Source organism: Lissotriton helveticus, chromosome 2_1 (genome assembly GCF_964261635.1).
Source record: "Lissotriton helveticus chromosome 2_1, aLisHel1.1, whole genome shotgun sequence".
Lineage (NCBI taxonomy): Eukaryota > Metazoa > Chordata > Amphibia > Caudata > Salamandridae > Lissotriton > Lissotriton helveticus.
Window position 1 is genome coordinate 112,170,712 of NC_136059.1, and position 19,097 is coordinate 112,189,808.

The 19,097-nt window shown below is 42.3% G+C and overlaps 1 protein-coding gene across 2 annotated transcripts in view; it reads left to right on the forward strand.

Moving 5' to 3' along the window:
* LOC144817775 (C-type lectin domain family 4 member F-like) overlaps nt 1–19,097 on the forward strand; it is a 449,481-nt gene that overhangs the window by 346,046 nt on the left and 84,338 nt on the right. For both annotated transcript variants that reach the window (XM_078674581.1, XM_078674582.1), the window contains exon 6: nt 6,134–6,240. In XM_078674581.1, coding sequence (XP_078530707.1) covers nt 6,134–6,240 — 107 coding nt within the window. The remainder of the gene's footprint in view (nt 1–6,133; nt 6,241–19,097) is intronic.

The following is a 19,097-nucleotide window of genomic DNA, read 5'->3' on the forward strand; positions in this document are numbered from 1 at the left end:
CTGAGTCGTCCTACCAGACGCACCATTCTGCTGATCAAAACAATTCATCTTATTCTGTGGAGGAAAGGAACGCGCGTTCTGGGGGAACCCTCCATGTCCCCTACCTCTAGGAGCTTGCTGAACACCTCGACCTCTTGCACCAGAAACACCATTCGTGCGCTGTAACAAAACCGGGCAACTACTCTTGAAATGACCCTCTTCCTTACAATATGCACACTGATTAGGGCCTACAGGAAAACGCGGTTGAGGAGACTCGAACCTTTGCGAGTTTCTCTGAAACTGCTGAGGCTGCTGATAATCACGCTGGCTACTACGGGGCGGATATGCTTGCTGTAAAAGCACCTTCGTCTTCAACTCTTTAGTCTTCTTCTCTACTCTATCCTTCTCGTCCTTATCCCTATTTTCGTAGTACTGTGCAGTAGCCAATATCTGTGCTGAAGACGTAACGGCCCAAGAACTCTCTGAATCCTTCAACTTCTTACACAGCTCTGGAAGCAAGTTATGCACAAACTTGTCAACAAACAACCGTTGACCACCTTCCGTACTCATGTCTTGACCACTATGGTCCATAAACGTCTCTTCAAACCTTGTGAAGAAATCAGACACGCCTTCATCTTTCTTCTTCTGACATGCAGACAATTTATCCCAATTTACACGCATAGCCGGCATTAAGGTCTTCATGTAAGTAACGATCTTACCAGGGAGTTCTGCTACTAAAGGCTCAGGTTTAGCACCACCAACTTGTCGGCCATCTGCAGCAGCAATATTAACCCATGTATCACCTAACTCCGGCGCATGATTCGTATGACGAATCAAACCCCATAAAGGCTGTGGAACCACATTTCCAAACAACATGTCTATATCAGCTAAATTCATAACACATGAGTCTGCAGTCTGTGATAATTCCTTATAGTACCCTGCAGGATTTTTACGGGGGTCAGGCAAAGTCTGCTTAAGAGCCAAAACTTCAGCTCGCTTCCACGGAACATGTACCCAAACACGCTGAAAATGTGCCGGTACAGCTACAATATTAAGACCAGCATCAGCCTGAACTGCTTCCTTCCATACGGGAGGAACTTCTCTCATTGGATATTGTCGCACCTTTCTCCTAATAGAAGGATCAGGCTCAAACAACGGCTGAGAAGGAGACTCACTCCTAAATGACAACAGTGTCGCAACTGCTCTCTCAACATCGGAACCCACAATCGTACCTTTCGCAAACTCGGACTGTACACGGAACAACTCAGACAGAGTCTGTCCCAAATCATCATCTTCCCATTCTTCACGAAGGAAAGTACACATCTTATCGAAAACATATCTCTGCTTCGGTGCTTCCCATTGACGGAAGACATCCATAACAGACTCTACATCGTATCTTAAAGGACGAGTGACCCATTTACGCGCTAAATGATCCAATACTTCCCTCTCTTGGGAATCAGGCAGTTGGCTACGCAACTGTTTACGCGTTGAAACAGGGGTCATACTCAATGACCCAAAGAGAGGAGATAAAAGACTAGTAACAGTATCAGTCATTCTCTGTCGAACAGAAGGAGAAGTCGACGAAAGAAGAGGAGGAAAAAACAGGATGAGACAAAGTAGACATAGAGCCAATATCAGAAGGAATATCAGAAGAAGTAGACAACACAGGAGACAAAATCGTAGAAATTAGAGACGGAGCTGATAGCAAAGTCGGCGGCCCTTGAGGAGGCTGCGCCAAAGCAATAGGAGCCAAATGAAGAGGAGCTGGCGGCTGTGGAATAACCGGAGGCAAAACAATCGGAGGTTGCACAACTAAAGGTTGTGGAGGTGCTGTAGCACTCTGCACATAAGGGGGTGGCGAATTCAACAAATGTGACATCAAAGGATCTTTCTCAAGTTCCTTCGCTGCATCTTGCTGAAGAAGCGGCAAAGCTGGATAGCACTTATCAATCGCCATTTTACGTTGCCTGTGCAACTGCTAACTTGCTTGTTCTTCTTCGTTATCTTTAACTGTATAGCAGCTTGCATCATCGAGATACCCTTCTCTCTTTTATTTCTCTTCGCTAACTTAATTTCCTTCTGTTTGGCTTCCTTTCGCCATAGGCGGAAAGAGTCAAACATCGCCGGCCGGGTTTTCTTCTTAAAAAGTTTGGCTTCCAGATTATCTAAAATCTCCGTTTCATAACTACCATATTGGGGCCACTTTAGGACACCATCCTTCCTAGTGTAACGGATCCACACTTCATTATACGTGATGGGGCCCACGCCATGTTTCACATAGAGCTTATAGGTTGGAGTTCCAATCGGAGGCACCGGACACGAGTCCTCCAATCGGGAATCCCTATCACAACCACAACAAAATATCTTACCAAGTCTGCTAAGACCAGGCATCTTCGCTCTCTAGTCTAGCTTCAAACTTCAAAGGATTATCGAATACGATAGTCTCGTGAATACACGAGACCCTCGGCTTTGGTACTTGCAAGTCCCAAATCAAAGATGCCAAGGGGATACCCAAAAACTAAGGACTGGGAGACGCTCCACTCATACTTAACTGAGGTATCGATGACGTCACCAGAAGACCCGTCTATCGTCTCGCTTTACAAATCATCAAAGGGCTCAAAGACAGGGCGACAGTCAGGGCAGCAGTCCTTCGTAGCCGTCGGAAAGCGGGGAACCTCGCAGCAAAGACTTTCGGACCACGACGACATACAGGGGTCGATGAAGTGGCTGGCCTTCCTCCAGAATTTTCACATGAAGCTCCTCACGATCTTCAGGCTTGGACCGGTACCGCTGAAGTCGCCCAACGTTGGGCGCCAATTGGAGAACTGGGTTATTTAGAACCCAGCGGCGCCAGGGGAAATGCCCGAAGTCTCCGAGTTCACCTGTCTTGGCATACAGAGACACGGGATACTTCTTGGTGGCGTCAAAGATCAAATTTATTGGCTGCAACCAGAAACAGAGGTCCACGAAGTACAATGGCGTATATTCGTAGGAGACTGCTCAACTTTACAAAGCAAGTCATCCCTTTTATACCAAATATTGGGCTTCAGGCAAACATTCCTTATTTACAGTTGACCAATCCCATGTGTACACAACAAAAAGCATTGCATGACAAACCCACATTTCATTGTCCAGCCCACCATCAATTACCCGGAAAGGACCAACATTCTTCATCAGATAAATCGAACGGACCCCTAATAAAAACGGGCACCTCCCCATTGTAAATAGGCCATAAAAGAAGGAACAGAAACAGATGAGAATCAAGATAAAAGGGTGTGTGCATGTACCATAAACTCAGCAATGTCCTGCTCTTTGATCTCTATCTTGACCAGCTGCCGAACAAGGAACTGGCTCAACAAGTTTAGCCTCGGGCAACGGAGTCAGCTTGCCCAGGTCACACAGAAGTCAGCTAAAGGTGTACGTGTCCCAAGGTCTCGTTCAGCCTTAGTCATCGGCCTATGTGAGGGCAACCACAAAATGGCTGCCGTACACAAAATGGAACCCAAGGGCTCAGAACGGAATCCCTGATTTCATGATGATCTCGTCACTCGAACATGACGAAAACACTCGTATATCTTACACGCGCCATTTTCGGTCCGCTGATACCAAAATCGTCATGATACGACGACCTTTATGAAATGGGTTCAGAATCTCAGAACCTCAGTATTTATATTTATATTTAGTTATTTAATACATTCATATATCCAGTCTGCTTTAAACATTTTAACCCAATGGCGCTAATTTGCTGACATTTTCTTACAAACATAAATGTGCATGTTTCAAGCATCAATGTGTGTTTTTTGTGTTGCCTCATGGCACTTTCAACATCTATGGTGGTGGCTATAAGGGGGTAAGTAATGCTTTATTGTACATGGTTGTTTAAAACCTTTACAATGTAGAACAGAGTTCAGTTAATAAAACAAAGGTAAAATTCATACATATTAAGACAATCCTTCGGTAAAAAACACACTAAGACAGCAGCATCAAAGTTAAAATAAAGTATGATTTCAGTTAGACAGCCTATTTATCATGATAAGATGTGCAGTAAGTTGATCCTTGTTGTCGGCCGAGGGGTAATATAGTAAAGTGCCAGTGTAATAAGAGCATTTTTTAAATTGCCACTTCATTAAAAAACATATTTGTATTACAAGAGAAAAGGTGATTAATTATGATGACAGTTCGGGCTATCCCTGTAATATGGTCAGTGGTATTCGGTATAGTTCAAAGTGGCTGTTTGCTTTCAGCATTGTCCTCCACCTAGTGAAAATCATGACTTGGCGGATGGCAACATGAGGCTTGGGTAACATTCAGGGGCCTTGGTTTTGGCCCTTCTGCTTGAATTGGACTAAGAGATGCAGCATGTTATTTGTCCTCACCAAATGTCTGGCGCAGGCTCGACCTTAGTGCAAGCGTGCTTTGGATCGCCTTACTCGAGGGGCTGATGCGGGTAAATGCGGTGTTCCTGAGCATTCTCAGTAGATGGTTTGGTGGATAGTCCATCTGTTGGGTCCATATCTGTTTGCATCTTAGGTGGGCAGCTAGTGTGCTTCTCTCTAGGTTCCTACTACTGTTTTTCCTCATGGTTAAAGCAGTAAACGTTGGGGCCTGTCAGATTCCCTGCCGGGACCATGCTCTCCTAAAGTTGGTTTGTAGACGGTCAGGAGTATTTAGGCGCACCTCATGCCAACATAATGCCACCTGTTTCTTTGCCAGTGCCAGCTATTGCTTGCTCTTTGAGGGTTAGAGTGGATTGATCCTCTCGTCCTTCGCGGTGCTGCTAGGTTTTTTGGAAATCCTTCAACATTTTGAAGCGGCTTTCCGATGTTTCAAGGAGTTTTACCATTTGGCATCTCAGTTGGATGTCATCGCCTATGAAGCAAGCCAGCACTGCTTGCCTGCAGGTCCATATCCTGCAGTTGTTGAAAAGTGGTCTCAAGAAGGAGCGATGTTCTTGAATAAGTTTGCTGCAGATGGTGATGAGATGTACTGTGTTCTCTTTGCCGTTCCCGCAAAGTCTGCATGTTATTGGTAGCTGTGAGCGTAACCATGGTGGTAGGTGGGCTGCTGATGGCAGTAAGCCTAGGCGAAATTTCAGTCACTTCTCTTTTGTTTTTTTGGAGAAGCCTGTCTGTAGATAAGCTTGGAGCAATGGCTTGGTGTACCAAAAGGGGATAGGACAAATAGGGCTGGAGCCCATCGGGCCCTCCCTAGAGACGCCACTACCAAAGGAATAGTTTGTAGTGCTGTCAGTGTGTAGATGACTGGTCTGTAATAAAAGAAGATTAGGTGGCAGCAGTGCCTAATTTGTAAGAGAATATGTGCCAGGGCCCTCGTCAGGAGGCCACTGCAGTTCCAAACACCCATTGCCCCTGTCAGCGCTCCCAATGACCATACTTGCACAACTACCAGGGCCGGACTGGAAACCAAAACTGGCCTTGGCAAAGTGCTTGGCCGGCCCCTTCGCCCCCTGGGGGGTTGGAGGTGCGACCGAGCTCTTTTCCAGGGCCGGTTTTCGGACGATTTGGTTACAGAGCCGATTTTGCAAAAACGGCCCTGTAACAAAAACAGCCCCAGGGGCCCAAAACCGGTCCCCACACTGGCAATGGCCAGTTGGCCCTGACAACTACTCACCATAACACTCCTACAATGTGATAATTCAGACTATTCTAGTCCCCCAAAGCTATAACAATTGCTTTTGTGGCGAATTATTCATTTGTAATGTATATTGAATTCATAATCAAGTTTTGTTCTGTTCCTCCCTAAATTTACAAGGCCCTTGCACCTCCGGTAAGTTACTTTTTCCCCATGTTAAAAGTGACACACCGGCGGCACAATGAGCTTGTAAATAAGCCCAGGGTGTTCAAAATTTAGTGCATTGGAAAACAGTGTCACCTAGGACAGGGCCTGAATTACTGCAAGCAAAATGAGAACTGTCTTTCTTAATGTATGTGGAGCGCTGCAGTAGGACATCCTTGCCCCGTTTCGTCATAGTGGATAGTGGCTAGCGCCATGACGCTCCTAAAGGTGAGTGCGTGCTTCACTGCCAATGACAGAAATATGTGCAAGCCATAAACACATTTCAGTGTATGGCCTTGCTGAATATACACACTTCCACATCAGAGTAAAGTGATCTAACTTCACACTGTCTTTTCAGGATTATCTCGTGTCCATGAAGGGATCTGGTGGCTACTGGATTGGACTTACAGATGCAGAGTCTGAAGACAACTGGACATTTGTTGATGGCTCAGGATTAAAACTAAGGTATACATATTAAGTATTTGCAGGGCCACTGGAATTTTGCGATTTTGCGGCAGCTCATTTTCCACAAATGTATCAATTGGCCGCATTTGCCACATAATCCAACTTCCTGATGCATGATGTGAAGACTTTAACAAAAAACAGGTCTTTAGCTCAAACAGATCAAAAGTTACTGAAGGCACAGCAACACGTGCTGCTGTTGCTTGTTGGGTCCATTCTTACTTAATGACTGTATTTTGAAATGCTGCTTTGAATCTTATTACAAGGGACACATTGTCTTACCTTTTCGTGAGCACAACACTGTCTCTGACCCTGCCAGGGGTGCTATAACTATCATGCAGACTATCTAAGACATAAGCCCTTAGTTTTGGTGACTAGCCTGTGAAAATATTATGTTAAAGTGGTATTAATGAGGTGAGACCTTTTCTCAGAAAGTGACAAAATAATGAAGAACTACTATCAGAAAAAGTAGTGCAATATGCCACAATTGCCTTTTCTTTAGCCTCATAATTTGGTTCTTCCTTGCTGTATAATTCCAGTGGACCTGAGTATTTGTTATTGATGTTATGCAATAGTTTTTGTTAATAAGGATCTATAAAAATAGTTAATAACTATTATTATTAGAAATCACATTGTGGGTCATAAACATTCTAACACTCAATACTATCCAGCACTTTCATGCTAGTATTAATATTAAAGTGCGTAATTCCACACATTTTAGCCAGCGTACTATATTTGTGAATGTTTAACACTGTTCACAGTCTTTTACCATTGTAACATGTGGGGGCAGGAGAGGCTTTTTTCTTGAAGAGTGATTAGAGGGGAGCTATTTATAACCTCCAGGACTAGCAGTAGTGGGCAGAAGGGATCTATTTCTTCTGCTCTGCCTTGTGGGGGGAAGTGTGGCTCAATGGTTAGAGCGGCAGACCCTGATACAGAGGTCTAGCCTGGGACCAGGGTTCAATTCCTGCCTCGGCAGGGTCTTGGGCTCAATTTCCTCAGACCTGATATTTATTGCCTCGGTGCCTATTCTAATCATGGAGTCCCACTCTGCAACTCTGGGCAATAGCTTGCTTAATCTCCACAACGGCCCCAACAACGCTAGGATGCCTGGCTTCACCGTGGGGGTGCCCAGGAGTGGGCACTTCACATGGAAAAGCCAGGAAGGGTTCCACTGAAGTTTGCGTACAAGCGCCTGAGATACCCCTTCGGGGGTCGATTCGGGCGCTATACAAGTACTACTACATTTACATTAACATTTAATTTTAGGTTTTCCCATAACAGCTCTCCTAATGGAAAAATGTTTCACTGAAACTATCTTTGTTCAGCTGATCCAGGTCATTGCCAGGGAGAGGAGATGCCACAGCTCTGTACAGTGAAAGGAAAACACCTCGTCTGACATTCCATGCAAAACAGAGAATACCTCTGTCTGCACCGGCATGAAAGAACGATGTGTGCAAGAGGTGCTGCAGCACCCTCGTAATGCTTGAAAGAATTTAGATGAAGAATGAACAATAAAGGGACCCTTCAAATGTTTTTTTCTTCAGGCAGCATTTTTACTTATAAAATGTATTTATATCATTTGTGAAGCGCAATTAATGCCGTTAGGCGTCTTGGGGCTATAGAAACTGATAAAAGTTGTTGAATTATATGACCTCATCAGGTTTAGCTTAGGCCGGTGCCTTTAAGTCTCCTGAGGGAACAACCAGGTCTTTAGGGCTTTTCTGAAAGTGAGTAGAGAGGGAGCATTTTTCAGTGTCATTGGAAGACTGTTCCAGAGCACTTCTGTGGCCCTGAAGAAGCTCCTTCTACCCCAGTTGGTTCTCCTAAAGGAAGGAACAATCAAATTCATTGTGGAGCCTGAGCATAGTGTCCTGGCTGGAATGTACCATTTGAGTTTCTCTCTAAAATGATCTGGTCCCAGTCCATGCAGTGCCTTATAGGCCAGGCACAGAGCCTTAAATTTGCTGTGTTGTTTAACAGGCAGCCAGAGCATTTGTTGTGGTTTCAAAAAGGACTGTCACATTTTCACTATGCCTTTATGGGGTGACTGAATTGGCCAGCACCACCACTTTAAAAGTTGTTCTAGCACCAGAGCTACTCACAGAGCAAGTGTGCACCCACAATGGCTTCTCATAGCAGATGCCTTCTGATATATATATACATTTATTTTAGCTTTATGCTCCAAATTAGTGTTTCCTAGCGAGAACCCTGGTCAGTTGAAATGGCAATTATCGTTGATCTTTTGCTGTGCTCCTTGTTATTTTGGATTTAATACTAATTGGACTTTAGGCTTCCAGATGCTTTGTATTTTATTTTCAAAAACAGATATTAGTTAGTGGCTAGAGAATATTGGATTCCAAGATACCATTGATAACTTGCTTCCATCTCTCATTTGATACAATGAACATCAATGGATATGCTGACATGGTTTATTGTGCTTTACTCTAGTGTACTTTTTCTTTTCACCATTATTTTATTTCCAGAATATCATCAATTCAAATAATCTGCACTAGAATAGAGATGTACTATTTAATAAAATATGCAGTATAGATTCTTGAACTCACTTATTATCCAGAACTCACTCATATAGTCTCTGACAGAAGTGATCGTTATCCACTTCGCATTATCTGCTGATAAATTGCTTTAACAAGCCGACTTGTAATGACATATCAAAACATTCATCTAAATGGGCTGGAGTTCTAAGTTCCCTGGGAGGCCATCCAAAAGTTATTACCTATTCTTACTGCTAATGAGGAGATGTTTTTTGACTATCTCCTTCCTCAGCTTAGAGGATCCCTATAAACTGAAGTGTTTGTCAAGCTTGACTAGTAAAAGGTTTCACCATTTGAATGGATTGTAAATGTATTCTAAATATGTACTAACATTGTAGCTTTTGGCAGATAAGGGTAATATTTAGGGTCAGTTGACACAATATCTTACAGGATGAGGTTTTTCTGATGCTGGTGTGAAGTAATATCCCCAAGTCCAGTTTATCCTTTTGAAATATTTTACTCATTAGTGAAGTTTGAGGCAATTGATCAAGCAACTTGATGTTTACACATAAGCATGATCTAGTTCTTTTGTATTATGCTCTTATAATAAATGGGAAATCCCCATAGGTCATCAAGAACATGAGTTATGGCTTAAGGGTGAATTACCCCCCGCAGTGGAGTCTATTAGACTGAGTTCCATAAGCCTTCAAGGTTGTTATAAATTACATCCAGAACTCAAGACACATGAATGCTAATTTACTTAGGCAGAGTTTGAATGATTCTGAGACTGTGTATAGACAATCACTAACATACAAAGATCAGCAATCTATATTGCAGATTTTAGGGATTGGCAGAGTAGTATTGGTTGCTGTGAAGGCACCTCCTCCAGAGCAGACAACTATTTTGGGGGTATGCATTTATCCAGTGAAGGCACAGGACTGCCACTGGATTTCCTCACAGAAAGGTGTCCTCTAGTAGCTCCAAGATATACTAAGAATGTTGCAAGCTCTAGAAGGATTCTTGAACTTTGACAGCTCTGCACAGCCTGCAGTTGGTACTAAATAGCCCTGCAGTAATGGGAGTTTTCCAAGATGGGGACTTTAAGGTTCTAAATGTAAAGTGATTCAATTGCACAGATAGCTGAGATTCATGTCATCTTACTTGCTCTTCAGAAAGTTGATTCGTCGGTCCCTACACTTGTAGTTTCAGATTCACCATTCTACGTACATGGTAACAAAGTACACTAAATGCAGTGAAGTGGATTCAGTGTTTTAATATGAAAAATGTTAAAGGCTAAAAAACTTTAACCTCACTTTTCTTGACTCCATATGGGCTACAAGAACAGTCCTGCCCGCATAGTGTCAATTCTACACGATAATGACCCCGACACATTGCCCTATGTAGATAATATCTACCTAACAGATGATAAGTTAAACAAACATTTAGGCAGAGCAGATCGAATACTACGGGATTTACTCAATCTGGATACAAGTTCAAGAAATCTAACATAGCATTTCTAAGTATCCTATTCATGGGATACAGAATTACCCATTAAGGAAATTACCTTGCGCCACACTTCCTAGAGAAGTGTGCTCCGCTAAAACCACCAAACACTCTTAGGAAACTACAATCCATGTAAGCATTTCTTGATTTTGGAGGAACTTACATACCTGATTAGGCACAACACGTTGAAACAATATATGACCTAATTCATCTTGATTTTTCCAGTTCACATTGGACACCATAACAAAGGCGCACTCAGATCACTAAAATCTGACTTGCTTGCTACACATCACTTCACACACATGTTAATACGACAAACCTGGTCATCCGTATAGTTGTGGGTGCCATTGGCTTTACATATATCACCTGTAATGAAGGTGAAACCGTGCTGATTTCTTATAAATTACATTTGTGTTCCAATGCGAAAATATGTTTCGCATCCACTGACAATATACTGACTGCAGTGCAGATGGCTATTCCTAAAGCGCGACCCCTTTCACAAGAGAAGCACATTATTGTTTATACTCTCATTCCAGCCTTAGAGGCTGTTACAAAAGCAAGAGTTCCAAATGCTTAGCCCTCCATCCTGGATAGATACAAAGGCAACACCCTTAACAGCTATGAATGTAGACTTCGTTGTTGACCCTCTTTACAGACAAAATAATTTCTTCAATATGGGCATGTTTACCCCATGCCCAGCAATGTTTTCCTCGTTGAGCAGTTTAAATATATTATTTAAACTGATGGTTCAGCTCAGCCTTCTATGTGGACTAAATACCAATATTGAGAGGTATGAATCACTGTCCTTCGTGTCAGGTTGGACAGAAAATTCCAACCACAACACACTTGCACACAGTCCTCAGGGGACTGCACTGCGCAGTTATCTGAACTAAAACATTGCTTCTTGCACTAGAACATACAGATCCTGAATTCTTCATACTTCTAGTGTTTGATTCATATTATTATGCCCAGTCTTTTAATGTCAATTTGCATTATTGGCACCAAAATGGATTAAAAGATTCTAAAGGTAACACAATAAAGCATAAATCGCTTTGGCTGAAGATGGCAGACCTAAACGATAGGTTGCCACCGACTCATTTCATATATGCATTGAGTCATCAACGTGTGGAAATACACTAAGTAGGGAATGCTTTGGCAGAAGAAGCGGCCAAATCTGCAGTTGAGACTGCAGCAGTTGCTGCGATTGCTTGTTCTCATATGAGAGTAGATGACGATATACTAGCTGCCATTAATGTTGCACGCAACTGTACCCTTTTACCTAGGGGCTTTCCAGCAAATTATACATATCATTTAATTGAACAAAATGTTCCCTTTGTTACGATTCCAAATCTTGATGATTGATTGATTCCCAACTAAGAAAGCAGACTAGCCTAATGACAGCTGCGCACTAAGGTGTTGCTTCTGCACACGTAGGTGTGGAGGCCACCATTTTGTACTACAGCAAGGTTATTAGTGTTTGACCTATATAATCAGGCCAAGAAATATTGCCTTTGTTGTGACATTTCTCAACAAATTAGAAGTTCTACTGTGCCCAGCACACAGCAGACACACCTGTTGATATTCAGCAAACCTTTGGGCTGCATTTATTTGGACCATTGTGGTTAATTTGGATGTAGCATATAAATCTATCCTACTTGGAGTTGTATCTTGCTCAGGGTTCCTCTGGGTGTGGCCACAAAGTTTGGCTGATGCTCGAACTGGTCTTAAATATTTGCATGTTTTTATCAGAACACATTCATGCACTAAATTCCACTCAGATCAGGGTCCTGCTTTCACCTCTAAGGGTTACAGGGATACTATGGCTTCCCTGGGTGTAGAGGTGCATCACTCTTCTCCACATCGGCCCAAAGACAATTCTGTTGCAGAGAGGATGAACCATGGCTTAAAGCAATTGTTCATAGCTATGAGGTAAAGAACACAGCTGGATCCACCCCCTATGTGGGGTACAAAGACAACTTAACAATCTCCCTGAAAGATTTTCGGGTGGCAATACCCCATATGACATCCTTTTTGGCATCAAAATGTATATTCCAGACCTTGATGGTGCAGACATTCTGGCAAAGGCCACACCCTGTGATGCAAATGATCGTCATGCTGTCTTATAGGATGTCCACCAGTCATCACTGACAACAGACTTTGAAAGCACAAAAAGGCCATATAATCCAACTTGTGGCTCAAGAGAAATAAGTGTCGGCCAGATGATCCTGCACTCTGTTTGGAATAACACCTCAGTTCCCAGGAATTTGACATTGGTGAAGATTGTTCAGAGGTATGTGTATGCCTTGTCATATTGCAATGTTGTGCAAGACACAACAGGCTACTATTATCTTGCAATCGACTTCAGGGGAGGACAGCAGCTCCCTCCCCTTACGGTCATGACATCTCAATCATGACTTTAGGAGACTAAAAGTGATCTCTATGATGGTTCAAGTTCAAATTTGTGCTCTAGTGTAACTTTGCTGAGATACAGTTGTAGCATGTCTGTTCGGCGTGGGCAGATGAGCACCACCTGATGGGGAAAATAATAAAACATTGATCAGTGTAAACTGATTCTGTCATGTGTACTGTCTGGGAACACAGCACTCATCGGTAAAGCAGCCAGTGGCATCAGAAATAGCCTGCAAGTTGATGGATCGCCTACAGTGTCTGTTGTGGAAAATGCGTGCTGTGTGGTGATGCTGCTGAAGTGCCACATGAGTGCAATCAATGGCACCTAGCACATGTGGGATATGGGAAATGCCTTCCTGCCAGTGTAGGCGGCATGCCTATATATGCACTCTCCAATTTATGACTCTTAGAACTTGATGCAGGGATTAAGACTAGCATGGCTATAAGATGCCATTAATGTCACTGATGGCCTATAAACATAGAAGTTCTTTACATAGGGTGTGAAATACTTGAGGAAGAATGGATCAGACTCAAAATCCTGCTCCCACTCAGATCCCATGTCCAAGGTGACATCCGGTGGGAAGCAGAATCTGGAAATCACATCTTGGCTGGACATCCCAGAGATGTTAATTCCACAAACACATTCAGTGCCGTGGTGAAATCTCTGAAAGGGTGTGTTTCTGCTTGTTCTTTTTTTATGTATTCAGCCTGGTTGTGATTGACTGATATGATAACAAGATTCTGGTGAAGATGGGTGGGGGAGGGTAAATACATTCAAAGGAGTGTGGGAAGTGTTTGAAACACTGTTGCAATTGTGAGTATTGAATAGAGCTTTTGACTTATGACTAACATTCACATTTGAACAGAACTGTAAGTTGTAATGCTGCTATATAACATTTCATTTTATCATTGCCACATGCAGTTTAACAAGATTATGTTACTCAAAATGCAGTTTAAAATATATTTCTACACTGTTTTGGGGGTGGGTGATGCCCGTCTCAAAAAGCACTCCACGACAATCCCAATATATCTCAATGCTCTTCCCTACTCCCCTCACATTGAATCCAAAGTTGCTGAATTTTGTCTCCCAAAGTATGTGTCCCTCACTCATTGCATACTCCAATTATAGTTACATTGTGCCACACTGCTGTTTCTAACATGAACTGCACAACCATCTACATATGGGACAGGCGGAGGTTTGAGACTGAAAAATGTTTTGTGATTGGCATTATATGCAATGGTTTCGAAGTATTACAACATTTTCTACATGATGTGATGTCTGTATGAGGGCATATGTTCGGAATCTTGAACCTACATCTGTCCTATTATTTCTATATGGAGTGCATAGCTTTTGCCCCGAATCTGAGACTCCACCCGAGTGCAGAGACTCCACCGTTGTAGAGATGCTACTCATAAGTACCTTTGTGAATACTGAAAAGCAGTTAACTTCCACTAAAGTGTAAATTAACCTTTGCAAATCAGGCCCAAGATGAGTATTTCAATTTTAAAATAAAATTGCAAGAATCAAAAGTCGTTTGTATCCAGTTCTTACAAAAGATGACCTGCCTTTTGATTTAAGACACACATTGAAAGAAGATGTATGGGATATTACAGGTGAAGAAATTGGATTGATTAACAGTGCATGGCCAGTGAAAATTACAGTAAAACTGGATGCATTTTACCCTCTAACTTCTCGGTATAAACTTTTGCAAGAAGTAGTAGAAGAAATGAAGGCCATCATAGAAAGATGATAGAACAGGTACATTAGAGAGAAGTCCTTAGTAGTTCTTGCAGCTCTTCTGTGATGGCCATTAAAGCTGGGTAGAAAATGGAGAGAGTTCTAAGATCTTCCTAAAATAAACAAAATTGTAAATTCCTATTGTCTTGTGGTAGAGAATCCTGCTGTGATGTTGTTTCAGATCCTTCCACGTGCGGAATGATATTCAGTTATTGACTTATGCCAAGTGTATTTTTTCATTCCTCTTTATGAAGATAGTAAAAACCTTTCCGCATTTCAGTTCCGCCATAAAGTCCTCCTTTGGTGTTGAGTCCCACGGGGGTACACAGAAATTCTGTGAATCTTTAGTCAGATCCTAAAGAAAGATTTGAAAAATCTGCAGCTGCCCTGTTACTCAGTGCTGGTGCTGTACATTGATGATGACTTGATGGTTGTTTCTAGAACAAAAGAAGATTGCAAGTTGGAAACAATAGTGCTCTTGAACCATCTTGCTTACAATCGACATACGGTCTCAACTACAAAGATGCATTATTTTCAAAAAGAAGTTATTTACCTTGGTCATCCTATTGAAAAAGGGCCAAGAACAGTATCCAAAGAACGCATTTCTGCAATCCTGAAAATGAATCCTCCAACTACCTAGAGGAAAGTGAGGATGTTTCTGAGAACGGTTGGCTACTGTCGTCAGTGGATTCCACATTTTTCCCTCATTCCAGAAGCTTTTAGTAAGGCTTACCCACAGCAACAGACTCCCATCCCATCCTGATCAGATGATTCCATGAAACTGGCTTCTAAGATCTCTGCCCTCCAACGGATCTTCACATTCATCAATGGGAGAACCCAAACACTCAACTTGCTTTTATAATCCTCAGAAGCACAGGAACTCATTTGCCGAGTCCCGTAGGGTTCCTTGCTGGGCTCAATTCTCTTCAACATCTACTCGACTCTGCTGGCACAGACATCGATATACTCACATATGCAGATGACATATAACTGATATTGTCCCTCTGGACAAAACACCTAGCACCACGTTCAACTTCAACGCATGCATGATGAAGTGGCCAGCTGGATGAAGTTCAACTGCCTCAAGCTGAGTTCATACCAGACCAAAGTGGTGATCTTCAGAAAAGATGAATAGCTGCAGGTCTCTACCTGGTGGCCTACTGATTTTGAACCCACTTGCACCCCAGCACACAAGCAAGAAACCTCAGTATCATTGTCGACACCATTTAGACAGGTCCACAAAAGTCAATGAAGTAGCCACGTCCTGCTTCCACATGTTGAGGATGATGAAAAAGATATTCAAGTAGCTATCCTCCCAACAACATCAGGAATACCGTCACCCAAGTGCTCATAACCAGCAGACTGGACTATGAGAGCGCCCTCTATGTGGAAATAACCAACCAACTCACAAAAGTACTTCAGACCGCTCAGAATGCAGCAGTCAGACTGTTCCTCAACATCCCAAGCCAGTCTCCCATCATACCACACTTGAGGGAATTCCACTAGTTCCCAATACACAAGTGGTCAAAATTCAATCTCCTTCCCCACACATACGAAGCATTACATAACACAGGCATAGACTACCTGAACAGCTGCATGCAGTTCTACCAACCCTCCAAGTACCCACTCTCAGCTGGACTCTCACAAGCATGCGTCTCACTCAGAGGCAAAAGCAAACCAGGAGAGCTGTTGTAAGGAGCATGTCTTTGAGCATAGAGAGCCCTTTTTGATTTCAGTTTGAAGGCATGTTACATATTGAACATGGAACACGTGAGTAATTGCTAGCACTTTTGTTGCATGTGTTTTTTATTCTCTAAATGTCAAATGATTATGTCGGAAAAGCAAGATCAATCAAAAACACATCAAGTGATAGTTTAGTGACTATTTAGCTTAGACATTCTTCCAGGAATGTCATTAATCTTATCACTGTTTCCCTCTATAATTCTATAATTTATCCTTCTTTCTTTTAGCTTTAGGTTCTTAAACATATACAGGGCAGGTTCCATTTTAGCTATAGTCTACTTTTTAGTTAGACTCACCCTCTTGTTTAGCTTTTTCCCCCAAATCCATCCTAGGTAGTGGTGGTTGGCATCTTAGAGAATGGAGGCTGCTATCTTCAAAAATGGAGGCTGCCATTCTCCCTCAAATTATGCAGAATCATCTACATGTCTACCTTTGATGCAGATGTTGTTTGTTCCTATTCCAAGAACTGTGAAAGTGTTAAGTAACTCTGATATCAAGATCAACGTTACCACCAGTGCAACATTAGTCTGGGACTGGTGGCCTTTTCAAGGTCATATAACAACCATTACCCAAATAAAGCAGTCTATATTGTAGTATCTGTACCTAATTAGTACATCCACTGATGTAAATGAGTATGTCAAAACATTCCTAAATCGATATTGCAAATTCCATTTTAGATAAGTTACCATATATAGGGACTACAATGTGACGACTCAATTAAGAGAGAATCTCTACCAAGCTTGCAGTTCCCTGATCCAGATGAACATGGCATTGCACCAGAATCCAGCTTGACAGAAGATAACCTCCAGAAAGACTCCCTAAGGCTCAGCGAAGCATTCCAATCTGTGTTTATGAACTGGTGTCAGGATTCTGTTCTCTCATAGATGCAATCTCCTATCTCTTGGCCTTGTGCTGGAAATAGCTGACAGGCTATACCAAACAGACAACAAACCCTATTGTCCAGGTATGCGCACTCCCTTAGAAACTCATGCTTATTATTTATTCCTCTGCTAGTCTAGCACGGCGCTTAGAGGTAGCACAGTGAGGGTGTAAGGACTATAAATTATGATGTTACAGTTTTTAATGTTATTAAAAAGCTTACCAATAAGTATTTAAAGTTTTTATTTATTTTAAGATCAATAATGTTTTTTAAGATTACGAATGTATTTTATGATAATGACTGTTTCATGATCCTATGTGTATGTCTCTATTATGGTATTTTTAATTACGAAAATAAAGAGTGTTGAGCTGATCTGAAAAGCTTAGCTGTTTTCTATTATCTTCTGTGATGTTACCGATATTATGTGCACTAGATCCTGGCAATTCAAAATACCTATTTTGAAATAAATATGTTGAAATACGTATTCCGTTTCTAATGAAAATTATTAAGAACGATTATTTGGATTACAACTGCACCATGTTAGAAACGTAAAAGCATGAACACCACCACATTTATGTACTGGATGGGGTTCTGCGCAGATACAATAACCTGTTTTTCACATCAAGTGCAGGTGTATTGAACTAAGGTCAATTGTGTCACCCGTAGATGTGATAACAAACTTTGTAGAGGTCAAATAATAATTTAGGGGCATATTATCAAGGACCGGTGTTAAAATTATCGCCGTTTTATTGGCAGGAAACTGTGGTGGAGAAGTGTGGCTCACTTGTTAGAGGAGGCAGACCCTGATGCAGAGGTCAGACCCGGGACCAGGGTTCAATTCCTGACACAGCAGGGTCTTGAGCTTAAAATGTCCACGGACTCGATAATTCTCACCTCGGTGCCTACTCAAATCATGGGTTCACACTCTGCAACTCTGGGCAATAGCTTGCTTAATCTCCACTATGGCCTCACTGCGATGGGATGCCTAGTCTTCACCTTGGGGATGCCCAGTAGGGGTTATCTCGCAGGGAAAGCCAGGACAGGTTCCCAAAGCAAGCGCTAAGAGACCTGTCGGTGATTTGGCACTATATAAATCGAAATTAACATAACAATAAAACGGCGATAATGGGCTTGAGAATACGCCCTTGTGAATTCCCATAGAAGCCCATGTTAACACAAGATAATGGGCTTCTATGGGAATTAACAAGGGCATATTATCAAGCCCATTATCGCCGTTTTATCAGCAGTTTCCTGAGTAAAACGGCGATAATCTTAACACCGGTCCTTGATAATATGCCCCTTAGTTTATGCAACAGGGTGTGCATTCTCATACATCTCTCCTAAAGCATGGGAGAACCTCCAAAACCATGTTATAGCCTCCTAATCCCTTTCTGAATTCTGCAAGAGGCTCAAGACCTGGCTGTTCTAATTATTCCCCTTAAAGTTAAGTGGCAGGATACCCTCACAGGTGATAGTGCAATTTAAAAACAAAGAAAACACAACACAAACTTTTCAACAAAGAATGCATGAGTAATTTCCTTGAGCTCAGAGACAAACTCTGCAGCACACCAGCTCTAGGAATACCTAATTATCACACACTTTCATCCAAATTAGACCTCACTGCCCACTCTGGGGTGGGACTTTGGGGCATATTATCAAGGGGGTTTATCTCCGCTTTTTTGGCTTTAAAAGCCAAGAAAGCGGAGATAAAATTATCTCCCTATTACCTAGCTGTCGCTAACACCAGTTAGCGACAGCTAGTAGGAGATAGCGACCATCTTGGGCCCCACTTTGCATGTCAGTGATATTTATCACTAATGACATGCAAAGTGGGCGTGTCAAGATGTTAGCGACTGGAAACAGTCGCTAACATCGCTATCTCCTATTACCAACTTTTGGAGATATTCGCACTAAGCACGAATATCTCCAAAAGCTAACACCTGCTCTGAGCAGTTCTTAGCCATGTTATCCAATGGGAGGTGGATAACATGGCTAAGAGCATTAGCTCGGTAATGCATGAATATCGCTGACTTTACAGTGATATTCATGCATTGCGGACGATTTTTATCGCATTTGCGATAAACCTTGGTAA